Raw genomic sequence first — 19,565 nt, forward strand, 5'->3', positions numbered from 1 at the left:
AAAAAAGTCTCTTAGCATTTGCTGAAGGAAACCATCGAATTCGCAATGTCCTGCAAGGCGCCTTAGTTCGGCGACATAGCTCGCCACTTCCTGGCCTTTAGACCGTTGACATGTGTAACATCGATACCTTGCCATCAGAACGCTCTCCTTCAGATTTAGGTGCTCCCGGACCAGGGTACACAGTTCTTCATAGGATTTGGTTGTTGGTTTCACCGGAGCAAGAAGATTCTTCATGAGGTCATAGGTTGTTGCCCCGCAGACAGTGAGGTGGATCGCCCTTCGTTTGGCAGCGTTCACACTCCCTTACAGCTCGTTGGCCACGAAGTATTGGTCAAGTCGCTCCACGAAGGCTTCCCAATTGTCACCTTCTGAGAATTTCTCCAGGATACCAACAGTTCTCTGCATTTTCGCATGATGGTTCGTTATCTTGTCGCCAGTTGTTATGTCTTGAATAAAGCAATGTGACTGAGTACTTAGACGTGAGTAAGTGTGACCTTAGTCTCTTTATTCTGACTCCAGAGTGCTAGCACAGCATGGGAGACCTGCTTATATACAGTGCTCCCAAGGGATGCTGGGATCCCTTGGGACTCCAACAGATGCGCCCTCTGGTGGCGGTAGAAATGCTGGTTACATGCATTTGCATAGATAAGAGACAGTTTCTTAACCGATAAGGGAATAAGCAGTTATGGGGAGTGGGCAGGAAAGTGGACCTGAGTCTATGATCAGATCAGCCATGATCTTATTGAATGGCGGAGAAGGCTCGAGTGGCCGTATGGCCTACTCCTGCTCCTATTTCTTATGTTCTTAATTTTCCATTCGCAACCCCTCAGATAATGAAGTCGTCCATGACCACATGCAGCAAGACATAAGAACATGAGAACTTAAGAAATAAGAGCAGGAGTAGGCCATACGGCCCCTCGAGCCTGCTGAATACCACCTCCTTAGTGATTGTGATTGTGTTAAGTTCCTCCCCCCCCCACCCCCCCATAGCCCCTTGACTATCCACTGTTGGGATATTTTTAATATCCTCTACCGTAAAGATTGATACAAAATATTTCTTCAGGGTTTCTGCCATCTCCATGTTCCCCATTACTAATTTCCCGGTCTCGTTCTCTAAGGGACTAACATTTACTTTAGCCACTCTTTCCTTTTTATATATCTGTAGAAAATCTTGCTATCTGTTTTTATATTTCATGCTAGTTTACTTTCATAGTCTATCTTCCCTTTCTTAATCATTTTTTTAGTCATTCTTTGCTGGCTTTTAAAAGCTTCCCAATCTTCTATCCTCCCACTAGTTTGGCCACTTTGTATGCCCTTGTTTTTAATTGGATACCATCCTTTATTTCTTTAGTTGGCCACGGATGGCTATCTTTTCTCTTATACCCTTTCCTCCTCACTGGAATATATTTTTCTTAAGAGTCATAAAATATCTCCTTAAATGTACACCACTGTTCATCAACCGTTCCACACTTTAGTCTATTTTCCCAGTCAACTTTAGCCAACTCTGCCCTCATACTTTTGTAGTCTCCTTTATTTAAGCTTAGTACGCTGGTTTGAGAACCAACTTTCTCGCCCTCCATCTGAATTTGAAATTCAACCACGCTATGATCACTCATTCCAAGGGGATCCTTTACTAGGAGATTGTTTATTAATCCTGTCTCATGACACAGGACCAGATCTAAGATAGCCTGCCCCCTGGTTGGTTCTGTTACATACTGTTCAAGGAACCCGTCCCTTATGCACTCTATGAACTCCTCCTCAAGGCTACCCAGACCAATTTGATTTGTCCAATCAATATGGAGGTTAAAATCACCCATGATTATTGCTGTTCCCTTTTTCCAAGCCCCCACTATTTCTTGGTTTATACTCTGACCAACAGAGTTGCTACTGTTAGGGGGCCTATAGACGACACACACCAGTGACTTTTCCCCCTTATTATTCCTTATCTCCACCCAAACAGTTTCAACATCCTGATCATTTGAGCCAATATCATTTCTCACTATTGCAGTGATTCCATCCTTTATCAATAGAGCTACCCCACCTCCTTTTCCTTTCTGTCTGTCCTTCCGAATTGACAAATAACCCATCGTTGCCCACTCCATTCTCCTCCGATGCATCACTGTACAGCTGGGTGGGACTGCACTCGCCTGGTTCCATTCTTATCTATCTAATCATAGCCAGATAATCACCTGCAACGGCTTCTCTTCCCACTCCCGCATCGTTACCTCTGGTGACCCCCAAGGATCTATCCTTGGCCCCCTCCTATTTCTCATCTATATGCTGCACGTTGGCAACATCATCCGAAAACATGGCATCAGTTTACACATTTTCGCTGACGACCCCTAGCTCGACCTCACCACCATGTCTCTTGGCCCCTCCACAGTCTCTAAATTGTCAGACTGCTTGTCCAGTTCTGGATGAACCGAAATTTACTCCAATTATATATTGGGAAGACCGAAGCCATTGTCTTTGATCAATGCCACAAACTGCGATCCCTAGACACTGACTCCATCTCTCTCCCCAACTCCTGTCTGAGGCTGAACCAGACTGTTCGCAACCTTGATGTCATATTTGACCCTGAAATTAGCTTCCGGCCACATATCCGCAGCATAATTAAAACCGCCTATTTCCACCTCCGTAACATTGTCTAAACCTCTCCCCCTCTCTACCTTTCTTTCCTCCTTTAAAATGCTCCTTAAAACCTATCTCTTTGACCAAGCTTTTGGTCATCTGCCGCAATTTTGTCTTAAATAGCTTGGTGTCGAAAACATTTTTTTGTCTTATAACACTCCTGTGAAGCGCCTTGGGACATTTTACTATGTTAAAGGCGCTATATAAGTACAAGTTGATGTTGTTGTAATGAGGTCTGGAGCCGAGTGGTCCTGACGGAACCCAAACTGGGCACCGGTGAGCAGGTTATTGGTGAGTAAATGCCGCTTGATAGCACTTCGATGACACCTTCCATCACTTTGCTGATGATTGAGAGTAGACTGATGGGGCAGTAATTGGCCGGATTGGACTTGTCCTGCTTTTTGTGGACAGGATATACAATTGTCAGATAGATGCCAGTGTTGTAGCTGTACTAGAAGCTCGGCTAGTTCTGGAGAACAAGTCTTCAGCACGACAGTCGGGATGTTGTCGGGGTCTCCTCTCCACCAAGGCCTCCAGTGCAACATCAGAGAACCTTGGTGCCTGATCAATCTCTCCTTCAGTGATTTCTTCAAGAATTTGTACAGTTTTTGCAGCCAGAATGCACCTCTCCTTTATGAGGTTCTGGCTGCCTTTAAGTAGCTTCCTGGCCTTCCAATATCACCCCCTCCACTCCGTTAAGCATGCAGAATATAGTGTGGATAGTGCCAGCTGCAAACTCACATCTTTCTAATCAGCAGGCACCACCAGCCTATATTGGTACTAATTGGTGCAGGTAGTCCCAATCCCATTTCGCCTCTCGCCCCCCTTTTTTTGCGGGTGCAATCAGATTTCTAGGCCAATGTCTTTGTGAAAAATGTTCCAAGGCACTTCACAGTTAGGCATGAGGGAAATGGACACCGAGCCAATAAAGGAGAGATTGATAGGGCTGAATGCAACCTTAGTTGAACAGCTGAATTTTGAGAAAGTTCTTAAAAGAAGAGAGGGAGGTGGAGAGGTTCAGGGAGGAAATTCCAGAGAATAAGACCCAGGAGACTCAATGCTCGGCCAACAGTAATGGAAGGGCAAAAGGAGGGAGAGATGCACAAAAGGCCAGAGTTAGAGAAACCGAGTGTTCAAAGGGGCTATACAGGGCTGGAAAAGACTGCAATAGAGTACGGCGAGGCCATAGAAAGATTTAAAGGGAAGACTGAAGATTTTTAATCTGACACATTGAGGAATGGAAAGGCAGTGCAGGTCAGTGAGGAGTTGGGGATAGGCGAGCAGGATTTAGTGTGGGACAAGATGTGTGCAACAGCGTTCTGTACAGGTTGCAGTTGATGGGGTGGGTGGGTGGAGGAAAGGAGGTCAGCCATGAGAGCATAGAAATAGTTGAAGCAGGAGGTAACAAAACGTATGTATACAAGTTTCAAGAGCAAAATGGCTGAGGTAGGGGCGGTGGCAGGGGTGAACCGTTGTGCTGGAGAGGGTAGGGGGTCGGAAACTCAGCTGAAGGTCAAACAGTCGGCAGCCAAGTGAGGAGCAAGTTGACCCCTGCTAATGGCACACTCGAAATCAGCCACGAGGTAAACTGTAAAAGCAGCCTTGGGTGATTATCTCTAAGTTTCTCTTCTTTCCTGTGGAGAAAGTACCTGGTATTCTGCCTGCAGCATCGCTGAAATTAGGAGGTTGTGGGTGTATAGCTATGGTCTAACACAGTATGATAATGTGTTGTACCAACATGCTGCACTTCCGAGACCTTATTTTAGAAAGATGTTTTAATACTTAGCCGCAAGTAAGCAGTGGGTTCTTGCCTAAGATTATATGTATCAACCTTAGATGCTACAGTTCTTGCAGTTCAAAGTAAATGCTATAGATCTTCCAGTTAGTGAGTGGTATCCCCTTGCTGCCATGGGAAATTGTTCCTCATGCCTCCCTATCACTAAATTGGAAGAGGTTGCCATAATTACCATATTCTACCCACTTGGATAATAAACGTTGAACCAGCATTGGTGACACGTGAAAATTAGCTTATAGAATCATAGAAATTGACAGCACGGAAAGAGGCCATTCAGCCCATCATGTCCGTGCCGGCCAACAAAGAGCTAGCCAGCCTCATCCCACTTTCCAGCTCGTGGTCCATAGCCCAACAGGTTACGACACTTCAGGTGCACATCCAAGTACTTTTTAAATGTGGTGAGGGTTTCTGCCTCTACCAACCTTTCAGGCAGTGAGTTCCAGACCCCCACCACCCTCTGGGTGAAGAAATTTCCCCTCAAATCCCCTCTAAACCTCATACCAATTATTTTAAATTTATGCCCCCTGGTTCTTAACTACTCTGCTAGGGGGAATAGGTCCTTCCTATTCACTATATCTCGGGGTCTCATAATTTTATACACCTCCATCCGGTCTCCGCTCAGCCTCCTCTGTTCCAAAGAAAACAAACCCAGCCTATCCAATCGTTCCTCATCACTAAAATTCTCCAGTCCAGGCAACGTCCCCGTAAATCTCCTCTGTACCCTCTCTAGTGCAATCACGTCCTTCCTGTAATGTGGTGACCAGAACTGCGCGCAGTACTCTAGCTGTGGCCTAACTAGTGTTTTATATAGTTCAAGCATAACCTCCCTGCTCTTGTATTCTATGCCTCGGCTAATAAAGACAAGCTTACATGAACATCCACGGAGATTTCAGCCAGTAAATTTGTTCGTTCTCCGTGTAATATTTGCTTAAAATGTGGCTTAATGTCTGTTGTAAAGTTAAAGTTTGGGTTATACTGTACTTTAAAGGTACATTATCAGCTGAGATCTTGATTCGCTCTCTACTGTGAAGTATGGTATCTCTACTGTAAAGGGTTTATAATATATTTGTATTTATCTTATCAAGGATACTTGAATATTTTTGAATCACTCTGAACTGGTAATTAACTCTGAAGGGAAAATATTACTTCTTGTGATAAATTTTATGGACATTGATTTGACTTTCAACATGAAATCATAAGTGAACATTAGCAATTGCTGCAGTTGGTGGAATGTTCAAGTGTGCTTTCATGTCAGGATGAGATATTGGGAAGATATTCAGAATTTGGGCTTAGGTTTCCCTATGATAATTGCAACACTAGCCCTGGTGAAATGCGCTGTGAAAACCTTCCTCATAGTCAAACTGGAGAAATAGTTGGTATTGCCTTATGAATGAGATATTCTGTAGAATTTGTTAAATGTACCACTGACATCTTGTGGTACAACATCAAACACCAATTTTTTTTTTAGCATATTGGCAGGCTATTCACTTTAGAAACATTGGATCGTTTCTCTCTTCTCTGGTGTGGTATCAACTGCCTATTGGATATTTGGTGTATTTGCTTTCGGGTCCTCCACAAGCTGTAAAATTATCCCAATGAGAATAATAGAATAGTACAGCACAGAAGGAGGCCATTCAGCCCATCGAGTCTGCGCCGGCTCTTTCGAAGAGCAATCCAGTTAGTCCCACTTCCCCGCTCTTTCCCCATATCCCTGACATTTTTTCTCCTTTTCCCATTCCCCTTTGAAGGCTGCTATTGAATCTGTATCCACCACCCGATCAGGCAGTGCGTTCCAAATCAGAACCACTCATTGGGCCCAAATTTGCCCAGGAGTTGCTCTGTTTTTTTTTAGGAGCAACTTGATTTTTCTGGAGTATCTTAAAAATCCCCATTCTGCACATTTAATTTGCGCCAGTGTAAGTGAGTTAGTTAGGATTTGTTTTAGTTTAGTTTTTTTTTCAAAAGGGGGCGTTACCAGCCACCTACGCCCGTTTTGGCCATTTAGGCCACTTTGGACAGCTAATAGTTGCTCCAAACTAACCTAGGCCAGTGTATGTGGCCACTTGTGACCCACACAGAAAACCTTTGCGAAGAGTTAAGAAATCAGCGTAGGTAGGTACTTAATGACTTGATTAAAGAATGCGAATAGGATCAAACAGCTATACAGGACTGACAAACTTCGCAAAGTTAATTTACTACACAGCAGAAGCATTCAGGGAAGCTTAAACTACAAAAATAAAAGAAGTAAAGAGACTAAACATATTTACATAATTTTTTCAAAATATCCAAATAAAAAATAGAAGTACCTCCTGCTCGTAGGAAAGTATTTTCATCAACAGGTTTAAGGAAAGTCTTGAGTAAGCTCATTAAAATTATTGGCTACACAGTTATCACCCCCTTCCCCCTTCCCCCCCCATCAAAACTCTCATCTCTCCTCCCCCCCCAATCAAAACTCTCCTCCTCCCCCCCCCCCCTCATCAAAACTCTCCTCTCTCCTCTCCCCCTGGATCAAAACTCTCCTCCTCCCCCCCCCCCCTCATCAAAACTCTCCTCTCTCCTCTCCCCCTGGATCAAAACTCTCCTCCTCCCCCCCCCCCTCATCAAAACTCTCCTCTCTCCTCTCCCCCTGGATCAAAACTCTCCTCCTCCCCCCCCCCCTCATCAAAACTCTCCTCTCTCCTCTCCCCCTGGATCAAAACTCTCCTCCTTCCCCCCCCCCCCCCGATCAAAACTCTTCCCTCCCCTGGCCACTGGCCCGGCTGAAACCCTCCCTGGTGGCCAAAGCTAAAAAAATGATAGAATCTCTCCCCTTTAACGGAGGGGAGAGCGTGGTGACGCACACACGCTGTGACATCACCACAACTCCACCGCTGATTGACAGCGGCAGAAGCCTCGACCGACCCATTTTCAGCCAGTCAGCCTGGCTTTGAATCTAAGGCCCGCCAGCTTTCTGGTGCACCTGAATTTTGACCCCTGGCTCAGAATTCCATATGCTTAATTAATTGCTTTGTTAACCTCTCCTGCCACCTTCAAAGATTTGAGCACAAACAACCCCTAGGTCTCTCTGATCTTGCACCCCCTTTAAAATTGTACCATTTAGCTGGTATTGTTGCTCTTCAAATAAACTATGAAGTCAAAGATACTGAGTAGTATTGCAAGGTAACTGTTAATATGCATGGAGTTAAAAAAAAAGACTTGATCAAGGTCCAGTGGTGGTCCAGATTTGAAAACTGTCAGGAGGCATTGCAAAGCTGCTCCCTTATCCTTTCCCACACCATGTCCTGCTCACCTATCACCCCTGTTTGCGCTGACCTACATTGGCTTCCAGTCTTCCAATGCCTCAAATTTAGAATTTTATTCCTCGTGTTTAAATCCCTTCCCTGTCTCTGTAACTGCCCCTGGCCCTTCAAAACCCCATGAACTCTCTGGTCCTCTGACTCTGTCCTCGTTCTTTGCCCCCGCCCCTCCTTTGCCGTACCTTAAGCTGCCTAGCTTTGGAATTCCTTGTCTAAACCCCTCTGCTTCTAAACATCCTTTCTGCCTTTAAGATCCTCCTTAAAGTTTGTCTTTGGCCAAGCATTTGTTTGGCCCTCCTAATATTTCCTCCTTTAGATCAGCATCGAGATTTTTGATTTTGCCTCTGTGAAGTTCCTTGGGAAGCTTTTCTACATTAAATGCAGGTTGTTCAAACTACCTCCAGTGGAGCAGGGTGTACATTCTGTTCAGTGTATTTTAAATGAATCCTGAGCACAGATGTTCCTGCAGATTTGGGAAGTAACCATTGTTGCATAGTGCCTAAAACTGTCATGTTAATAGACCAGGAAAAAAACCTAACTTCAGCAGGAGACCAGCCGAACGCCCAAGGAAACTGCATAAACGGCCAGTAAGTCCATTAATTTGGGTAGCTCAGAATTGTGCAGTGTACTGTAGCCAGGAAAGGGAATTAATCAGCTGGGGTTCCTCCTCTGATCGCTGCCAGTGGCCCCATTCCTCTGCCTTGCTGGAATGTGTGTGTGTGGGCAGTAGGCGAGGAGAGTTTTGACCGTTCCTCTGTTGCATCCACAGTTGAACAAGCTGCAAATATTTGCTATCAGGTCGTAGTTAATAAATTGGGCGACATTTTCTGTTGCTGTTTTTCTGTTGTATTGTTTTCCTACCAGTGTCAATGGGACCATACCCATCAATGGTCAGGTGAGGTGAATGATGTATAAAAGGAATAATGTTGCCATTTTGGGTCAAAGTTCATCCTGCCTTATTCTGACTACTATTATTGGAGGCTTAAGAGATAAATTAATTTCCTTTTCAAAGTCACATGTTCTTGCATTTAAAAATGAATGGATTTCCTGTTTATTTCTAGTAATATCCAAACCATTATATTTTATTTTTCGTGACGATATACTCCCAATATCCTGCTGAAGATTAAAATCTTACATTTGGGATTTTCGGGATTTCATGTGATGCCGGAAGAAATGGTAACAGTGTAGTGTTCTCCAATTATCGCTTTTTCCAGTGTTAGGTTTGGAAAACAGGAAGCCTATCTGTAAGATGCTTCTCTTTCAAGCATTGCGGTTTTTTTTATGTCAGATTCAGGAAAGTATGACTTATACTCCAGAGGACTTTTGCTCGGAATCTGCACAATCTCGATTCCTTAGTTTAAACTTCATTGTGAAAACGTCACGATATTCACAATAGACAGAAAGGTGAGGAAAACTATCTTTTAGCAGACCAGCACCTTCAGTTCCAGCCTATATGCTGATTGGGGATAAATGGCAAAGAACTGAGGGTTAAATGCCCTTCCCTGCCAATTTTCATTCTTGAGGTACAATGCTCCTCCTTACTTCAAGTACCTTATCCTCAAGGCTGTTTTATGTGTGAGCCTAGATGGTAAGTGTACGCAGGCTGTTTTATCTATGTCCTCAACTGACACACATCCATGCCTGCTCAGAACAGGGATCACATTCGGAGTGAGAATGCTGCCTGATTATTTTTCTCTCTCCCTTCCTACCCCAGCGTTGTTGATGTCATTGTAATGTCCCCACTGTTTTGGTTGAGATCAGATAATTCACTGCAGACCGAATGTCAAACCTGAGACCTTTCTGGGCTGTACGACTCCGTAGGATACCAGCTAGTGTATTTATATCCACTGAGTCACGAGGAAAAGCGGACCTGCAGCTTTAGTGAAATCCTCTGACATGCACAACAAGTGCTTGCTCAAGGATGCTTTGGGTATCTTGCCGTTTCTATCTCTGTTCGAGAAAATCTAACACAGGGGGCTCATAACGATATTGTGGTAGGGTCCATGGGGCTAAGAACAAGTCTACCAGAGGTTCACAATGACTCAACATCAAGGCTCACATTGATTAATGAGCCCTTCAAATACAATGTGATACTGTGTCTCACAATGGGGTACACAGTTTAGGAACAATTTATTTGTTTTCCTTGTGCTTTGAACCGTGTAAATCAAAATCGACTGTATAAGTAAAGGAAACTTGTGAAAATTAACCTTTCTGTATCAGGCAGTGCAAATCATATTTAAATCTTTGATCCAGAATGAGGTAGGTAAGGTCCAGATTTGAGTCGGGGTCTGCCATTTCTGCAGCTGTGTAATATGATGGGATACAGGTGTTTCTATAAGTTTCAAAGGAAAATGTAATAAAAATTACTGATTCCAAAATTCTCACTGTACAAGTTGAATCCTACATATTAAATGGTGAGATCACACACATTAAATAAGTGAGGATGACCATTAATTCACAAATTATTTATTTTCTGTTTGCCAGTCTCTAATTTTCTTGCCACCTCTTTCAAAGGCGCAGACATTTGCTGGGCACAGTCACAAGAGTTGACAACCCTCCAGTACCTGGCCCACGCCACCACTCTTGAATGGTGGTAGGCTGTTCAGGTGGGTGAAGGGGATTATCACCACCAAGCCTGATCCTGTCCCAATATTCACACACATGCACTTTTCAGCAGCAGTCACCAGGCAACACTCGGGGACAGGAACCCTGCCCAATGGAGCTGAGGCCAACAGCAGCACTCCTACTGAGAGAAACTAATTCAGGAGAGACTGGGGAATCAAACCTAGAATCATCCTGGTTTGCATAGCTCAGTACAGCACTGAGCAGTGTACTTACCAACTGAAACAGTGGGCGAAGGATTTAACAAACTCAAATATCTGATCATATTTTCCCAGTCTAGAGCATTTCACTCGGTCTTTTTAAACTTTGATATTTCCAAGGTCACCTTTCTGCCTGAATGCAGTCATTCAGCTTGGCTCAGTTGGTAGCACTCTCGCGTCTGACTCAAAGTTGTGAGCTCAAGCACCTCTCCAGCACATAATCTAGACTGATGCAGTACTGATAAAGTGTACTACTCTCAGACATGCTATCCGGTGGATGAAAACCAAGACCCTCATTTGCCTGGGGTCCAGGTGGGCGTTAAAGAACCCATAAGCACTATTTGGAGGGAAAAAGCAGAGAGAGTTTGTGGGCCAACATTTCTCAACACTACCAACACGACTGCGCGATCTCGCTGTGCGCAAAATGGCTGCCGCATTTGCTTACATAATGACAGTCTCTGCACTTCAAAGTAACTGTTGTATGTGCTAAGATGCTATATAAATGCAAGTCTTTTCTTCACTCTGAAATTTGCTATCTTTGTCCCGCAATCATTGTACGCAACATCTTGTTTTCCTGGCCAAAAGATTTTTCGAAACTTGAAACTCCCTTTTGAAACAGTCACTGTGTTAAATGCTAATTGAGTTCTCTTGTGCATTCAGGATGTGGCGCTATGTGCATTGGCTGTTCATGCAAAAACAATCTACCCCTTCCCCTTTCCCTCCCCCAAAAAATCTGAATTCGTTAACATAAATGAAACTTAATGCATAGTGATCTGCATTTTTTGAGAAGTCAGGCTGAAGGGCATATTGTCGAGATAACAATAAGGTTGAAAACAAGAGGAGAAAATATGGTCTAAATTAAGAAGTAGTGGTTAACTCATGGCTGGTTTGGGTTTTAAAAGCCTGTAGATAGCGGAGGAAGGGAAGATTGAGGGCAGTACAGAGTTCTGTAGTTTTCGGGTCCTGATAAAGAATGTTTTCGAATAGAGGATCGTTTGAATGTTGATTTCAAGACTGAGGGCTCAGGGTTGAGGAAGCACTTGGATCTTGGGAAAGAAAATAAAAATAAATCAGAACACTGACTTTTATAGTAACATTAATAAAGAGAGACAAGCACGTTAGGATACTACAGATGAGAGAAGGATTGTATGTCAAGTAACACACTTTTTCTATCTTGGAAGGATTTTGCGGCAACATTAGCTGACCAAGCAACTGTTTGTCATTATTTCATTGTTTAAATACAGTACGGGATACGGTTTCTAAATTTCAATCTTCTGTGTGTATTTTTGCCTTTGTGGCACAGTTTATTCAACAACTGCCAGTCACCAGTGCCAAGTCAGAGAGGTTTTGCTCCGCTGGGGTAACATTTTATAACAGTGCTTCTGACATTGCAGAGTGTAATTTGACATGCCACATTAGAATTATTTACTTTTTAATTCATCAGAAATAATATTTAAATGTTCATCTTAACATGTTCCTAATATAGTATTATGACATTGCCATTGTATTTGGGCTGCTGTGTTGTTCAAGAATGGCTGCAAATGACACTTGGGAATGAACTGACCGACCATCTCGGTTTGATGTTTACAAAAGAGATTTTTCTTTTTGACGTATGATAGAAAGCTGGCCAAAAACTAATGCAACCCCTGCTCTGTCAGCACTTGGTGTCTGTCAGCATCATTGTAAACTTTAAAAATAAGCACTGCAGTGCTGCTTCTGTACCATCTCAGAACATAAGCGTTGACACCAAGAGTCTGCCTTATGGGAAGGGCAGAGGCTGGGCTCTTGGCTTGAGATCTGAGGTTTCCTTTGCAAATGAAAATGCATTGAAAACCTGACTAACTGACACCTCTGCAATATGGGACACAAATGATTTTTGGTGTTTGGATTTTACTTTCGAAATTTCTAGACACACCACTCACAAACTGGACTGTCTGGTCTGAAAGTAGATAGGTGACGCCCTATATCATGTTACTCTAGTCCTTATATTCACCAGCACTAGATAGTTGATTGGGGCAGAGATGGTGTTTGCTAGCAGTATTGCATTTAGACTCCAATGCAATAGATTAGCCATCTTTTGCCCAGTCTAAAACTAGATGGGAGAGGGCATTTAATAAAAAAGGCTGTGTGCATACGTGAATCGGCTATGATCACGTGCAAACGTGGAATGGTCTGCTTGTACATGCGCAAATGCAAAAATGGTTCGCTCTTGCATATGCACCGCCAATTTTCAAAGTTCAGCATTGGAAAAATGGACTGTTACTGTTTAGTTTGGTGTTTCTCAAAATTACTGGGTGACTAGCCCCAAAAATGGACTGACCAGTTCAAAGCCCGACGAGTGGTCACCCTGATGCACAGCTGCGAATTTCAAGGTAACTAAAGCAATACATATAAAGATGTAAGTAATTATATTGAACTACTTTAACAGCCCGTGGTGGAATTTTGATCAAATACTGTTCCAAAATGATAAAGGCTACTGAACAGCTCCACGTCATTATTTGCTACATCACAATTTTAAAACATAGATTGTGGCTTCAATACGAACAAATTCAAAATCTTTTAACTGACCTGCTTTCTAAATACTTTTAACTTTATGATTTTGGAGTGGTTCTTAATGACATGAAACTGTACAGAAGATGATGAGTCATGTCAAACTGCAAATGTTGATCAATTTCATCTGCTATATTTTTCAAATGGCCAAGTATTTTCTGACATGTTAACTCTTAATCATTTTAATATCCTGAACTGAATTATTGTAACTGTATTATATCTGTGGTGGGAAAATGGTTAAAGATGTAGCAGATTGTGTCCACAGCACAAAAGCACCCATGATTTGACCCTAATTGGCACACTCAAGTCGCTGGTCATAAGGTCAAATGTGGGAAACTGAAATGCTATACTGGTGCATTAGTGGGTGCTCTTGAGGTTGCAGCAGTGTAAAGGAAGCTTTGCTCAGTGTTTGGGTGTACATACCTGACCTGTAAGTGATTGATGCTGGCACTGAATGTCTCAAGTGAAGTATTCCATTCCCCAACACGAACATCCTTCGCCTTATTGAGCACACAGAAAAAAGCCAAAAAAATGTAAAGCTAAAATCCAGTGAGCTTGTGCAGGCCTATGCTCTTGAAGCTGTGGAACATTGCCTGTCACTTCCATATGGAAATTAATCCTTTTCAATCCCATCAAGATCGCTCATCTTTATAATTAAATTTGGACTGATCAGTCTCTGTTAATGTGGAAATTTTCATTTACGCCCTTCATAAAATACCACAACCGTGTTAATTTACTTGAATTTGGCGCAACATTATCAATAAAAGTGTGGTATTTGATACCACAATTGTGTGTGTGAAGTCTTTACAGAAGGTGAGCAACAATGGGAACAGATTGGCAGGAAGGGTGGTTGAAGCCAAGACATTGGACTCATTTCAAAAAACAGCGAGACACTATAATGGGAAGAGAGTGGGATTAGAATTTTCTGGAAGGATGAGATCAAACGGATTGAAAGGCCTTCTTCATCTAAAACTATTTTGTGAAGTCAGTGGGATACAATTTGGCTAGTGATAGTGAATTAAAAAAAAATAATGATGTTTCCATCATTTGTACATTGCCTTTAATCTTTGTGTCAAACATAAAGTTGCCTGCCATGAAACTCCTTCGACTAGTTAAGAAAATTATGGGAAAATTAGCTTTAAATCAGCAATTGAACATACAATTGTGGTATGAAGAAAAACATTTTTTTTCTCTGTTTGAGGTTATTCTGTGCATGAGGGGCACCTGCACAACTTGTTTGCAGTGTTGTCATTTCTGAGTTATGTGCTTTCCCCTCTGCTTGTACCATGTTCCTTACTCAGCAGCTCAACAGCACGAGCCCTCTGTTTCCCTCTCCACAGACGCTGCCTGACCTGCTGAGTATTTCCAGGATTTTCTGTTTTCATTACATAAGCAAGAGTCCTCTATTCACGTAACCTCTTCTGTATTGAACCAAAGCCCATCTTGGATCATATCCAATTCCCAGCCACTGTGCATTAAGCCATATGAATTTAGTAACTACTCATTTCCAAGTTAAGCGATTCTCTGTGCAAGTTTGACATTTTCCCTTATCATAGTCATCTAAATGCTTCTTACTTCACTTTGAAAATGTTTGTTTGATGCAGCGCATTGAAAATATCACAGAACTAGCCATTAGAAATGTTTTCTTCAGCTTTCTCCAAGCTGTCCGTTGAAGTAACATTTACCAACGTACCTACTGCATGAAAATGTGTTGAACACTTTATGTTTGCAATCTGTGTAACCATTTTCCTCTTTTTCTCCTCAGACCTTTATAGTACTAAACAGAGGAAAAGCTATCTTCCGATTTAGTGCCACACCTGCCATGTACATTTTAGGCCCTTTGAATCCACTGAGGAGATTCGCTATTAAAATTTTGATACATTCATATCCTTTTTAGTGTTTTATATGGTGCTTTCCTTTTGTATTGGTGGATGATAATCGGGCAGTTTTGAACGTACTATGTTGTGATTTGCGTCGTCTTATCTTTTTATCAGCAAATTAAATGCCAAGTCACGTTGCATGCAATTTGTTGCCAAGTCCAAACTTGTGCTCATCATGCTGTAAGTACACTGTAATAGTATATCTAATAACCTCTTCTATCCAAATAAGATGACTTGTAGATTTTTTTTTCTCTTATGCAGTACATATAAATAGTTTTCCAGTATATTGTGCTATTATAAATGTTTTAGCTATGCATATGAAATATTAATACAGGGACATGTAAAATAATTTTGTGACCAATTGCAGCAAACCTAACCATATTTCAAAGTGACAAAGTGACGGAAGGTGTTGGGGACACATTATGAAATTCCATGACATAGGTTTTATATTTCACAAGTGGCTGACATGATTACTTATGAGTGGCGAAACCATGAGTGGAATATAAACCATACCGCACAGCTTTTCATAATGTATTCTGTTTATACTGCACATTTAAAATTAATCTAGTGGAGGTGAAAAAATTTATTTAACGGTGCACAGTATTCCTTTGTGGTTTGGATCCAGTGGAGCTGGAGGCAGTTTCAGTGTTAATCAGCGTGTTGCGTGGTTTGGGCTTAGAATGGTTATAATTTGAACGTTCTCTTGAAAACAAATGTTCAAAAGAAAAACAGTATCAGTAATTTGAGCAAGATATTGGGGTAGAGTTGTTCTGGTCACTATGTGAAGTGAAATTGTAATTATATCCAAAGAGAACATATTTATGATTTAGTTACACATAGCAACCCTTGGAATTCTTCATCCCTAAGATGGCATCTCCATTAAATATGAAAAATGTTATGTCTGGTACAAACAAGTGACTGCAATTAACCTCCCTTTATAATATAGAAAATAATGACTAGCTGGAAAGCTGGATCACCGTCTGAAGGATCAAATGATTTAAATAATTGTGTGCGATATCTCGTATGTTCTTCAAAACAATCTCCTCATCTTTTTTTTTCATTGATGTTTTCCATATGTTTTCCAATTGTTGATCTTTTCTCTTGTGCCTTCAAATTGGGCTCTTTAAATATTTGCAAACAAATGTTTAGTGCATCCGTATAAACTTAGTAATAGCAGACAGTGGAATTTCATGCAAATCCATGACCCGTTTGTGCGCTAACATTCAAAGCCACATAGCTCCTGTTGTATTCTGGAATCTTTCTTTCCTGTCCCTGTTAACACAACTGATTTTGAGTGATGTGACAGAAGACTTTTGAGACAGTGTATTCTCACTGCATGTTTAGTGTTGGTGCACCAATTAAACTCGGTGAGGAATGTAGGGTAATTCACAGGGCCAAACTGAGTTCAGAATGAAACATCTTAGTCTACCTCATTCTGATGCCAGATTGGGCTCTGACTCTTGATTCATACTGCATTTACACTGCAACTGCATCGATGTGAAGCAAATTTATATCCACTGTCTTTCTTTGTAGTTTGCAATATTCTGTTACATAATGGCCCCCAGGCCTCAGTCGAAACTATGAAATTTAAGGCAACAGTTCACACCTCAATATGATGCACTCTGATGGAGGAACTAATTTGTCTGTCTGTGTGTTTTGCCGATTTCCTACTGCCAATATTTATACAAGTTAATAAATACAAGGATTGGAATATAATTTTGCAAATAGTATTCCTGTCGCCTGCTAATATTTTCTGCAAAATATTATTTTCCAATTTCCCTTCTCCTCTGTCTTTTACCAGCTTCTCTCCATTATCTCCTCCATGTGGCCATTCCTCATGTGTGACCCTAGAGGAAGTGAATGTTGGCAGACTAGCTGACTATGGAGGGTATGCAACCGCACCCGATCCTGTTTTCTCTCACCATTCACATACATTTCAACTCAACAGTAATCAGGGGGCCATAACGCAGACCCAAGATTTTCTTCTTGTCTGGTATATGGTCAGTATCTCCCCCCCACCCGCCCCAACAAAATAATTCCACCCAAATCAGTGATCAAACCTGAAACCTTCCTGGACTGTAAGGCCAATTCCATGCCATGCAGTGTGTTTACTCACTGAGCCATTGGGGTAGCCCCTATTGCAGTGTGTCCAAGCGTTTGTCTTTGTAGGCCACTCGAGTGCAAACTGCGGAACCTCGAGGGCCACGTATAAAGTTTGAATTCCTGTTCCGATTATTCTCATATATCTCAAGTTCTAATATTAAAAATTCATCCAATACTGAGGCAAGGGTGCCAAGAACAGAGGGGGAAGTAAGCTTGTGATGGCGGGTACATAGAGTATTCAGCCCATCCACTGCTGAAACCCTCATCCATGCCTTTGTTACCTCTGGACTTGACTATTCCAAGACGCTTCTAACCGGCCTGCCATCTTCCATCCTCCATAAACTTGAGCTCATTCAAAACTCTGCTGCCCGTGTCCTTAACGTGCACCAAGTCCCGCTCACCCATCCCCCCCTGTGCTCGCTGACCTACATTGGCTCTCGGTCCAGCACCGCCTCGATTCTGAAATCCTCATCCTTGTTTTCATCCCTCTTGCCTTGCCTCTCCCAATCTCCGTAACCTCCTCCAGCCCTACAACCCTCCAAGAACTCTGCGCTCCTCCAATTCTGGCCTCTTGTGCATCCCCTGATCGTAATCGCTTCACCATTGCTGGCCGTGCCTTCAGCTGCCAAGGCCCTAAGCTCTGGAACTCCCTCCCTTCACCCCTCTGCCTCTCCTCCTTTTAAGATGTTCCTTAAAAGCTCTTCGACAAAGCTATTAGTCTCCTGTGCAAATATATCGTTCTTTGGCTTGGTGTCAATTTTTGTTTGATAATCGCTCCTGTGAAACAGCTTGGAACGTTTTCCTATATCAAAGGCACGATATAAATGCACGTTGTTGTAGTCGGAAGAATAATCCTTTCAAAACCGCACAAAATTCAATCCGGACAAACCACCAAGTAAGAACTACAAGCACAAATAGAACTGGGTTGCCTGGGCTTTGACAACCAGATTGTGAGGGCCCAGAAGCCTCAATGTTTGGACCTCCCTGCTCTACTGTATCATTTTTGTGCAGCAGCTACAAAATAAGTCACAAATTCTTCACCCCTTTCTTCCCCCATTGAAGCAAATTAATTCCTGAAACTTCTTATGGCTTTTTATCAAAATGTTGCACTCTCTGGTCTATTACTTCATTATGTGAAGATGTGAAAAGTGCAGGAAAATGCATACCCTTCGATTTAACAACAGTACAGGCAAAATTGCATCTTGATTATAATATGCTGTGTGGCAGTCCCACTTTGTTCAATTTGGGAAAAGAAGAGATGTGTAACCAAATCAACTAACAAAGTATCCCTTCACCCCTCAGAATGAATTAAAACACATAAAAAGCTGCAGATCATTTACATGCAGAAAATGTTGCAAAGACACTTCTGAATTTATATAAAAGTTTTCAGAGCATCTGCCCACACTCTTGTACATTGCACTTTGCTTAATATTAACACGATGGGGGAGGGGGAGATTATTTCCTCTGTTCCTAGTTGTACCAAACTCCTAAATGCATTCATTATAAAACAGGTTTATGGTTCTGTTACCCATAATGGATAGTTGGTACCTACCAATTTTTCTTTCATTCAACCAGAACCTTGTTGACACAGAAATAAATGATACTTCATGTTGAGAAGAGTTTATATAACTTGTGCATTACATCAGTCAGCCAGACGATTTTTAGAACAGACAGGTTGCCATTTCCTCCGATAGGAAGCAACATTGTACCTTAGCTGCCCCATGAGTAAATCACATTTGTTGCGGTCGAAAACTTGTCCCAGCATTGTCTGTGTTAGCCTCTAGATTTTTCTGTCGTCGATTTTGAATTTCAGTAAACATTTAATGTATTTTTTATACATTTATATCCCTTTATTGCCAAAAAGAAAACCATGTGTCATATTTTTGTTAAATGTTTTCATATTTCACATTTGAAATACGAGAACTATTTTTCTCGTCAATTTGTTTGAAGAGAATGATCAATGTATTGACATTCGAAATCAACAGACTTTTAGAAACAATAGGAATGTACAGGGCCTAAATATATTGAAGTCCATCTGGACAGTCTCAGAGTTAAAAAAAAACATGTACTTCTTTATCCTTCATACCACTCAATTGCATTCTCTGCCGATTATCTATCCAGTTCCTTCTTGAATTTGGTGATGCTATTTGCCTTTACTGCCCGTGGAGGCAAGTAGTGTCTCATACTGCCTCCAACTCTTCAACTTCATTGGCTTGTTGATTTATCGAATAGCTCTTCCTTTTACTTTAAAATGCTGAGATTATGGAAGCCTGGGGCAAGGAGTCATTCAGCTAGTAGGAATCTCTATATTATGCTGGTACACTGTTTCAGTGTTCACTTTGTCTTACCCATGCATGATTGGAATCCATTTGTAGGCATTATGTTTTAAAACGCATCTTTTTCTTTTCTTGTACTTGAACCGAGGGCAAAGATTGTGACACGCTGTAGGACAGGGCACACAGATAAGGTACACATTCATCCTGGTCTT

At 41.9% G+C, this 19,565-nt stretch overlaps 1 protein-coding gene across 1 annotated transcript in view; it reads left to right on the forward strand.

Annotated features, from left to right (window-relative positions):
* LOC139240932 (sodium channel protein type 8 subunit alpha-like) overlaps positions 1 to 19,565 on the forward strand; it is a 291,960-nt gene that overhangs the window by 109,743 nt on the left and 162,652 nt on the right. Inside the window, exon 2 of the mRNA XM_070869475.1 lies at positions 14,860 to 14,978. Coding sequence (XP_070725576.1) covers positions 14,860 to 14,978 — 119 coding nt within the window. The remainder of the gene's footprint in view (positions 1 to 14,859; positions 14,979 to 19,565) is intronic.

Source organism: Pristiophorus japonicus, chromosome X (genome assembly GCF_044704955.1).
Source record: "Pristiophorus japonicus isolate sPriJap1 chromosome X, sPriJap1.hap1, whole genome shotgun sequence".
Lineage (NCBI taxonomy): Eukaryota > Metazoa > Chordata > Chondrichthyes > Pristiophoridae > Pristiophorus > Pristiophorus japonicus.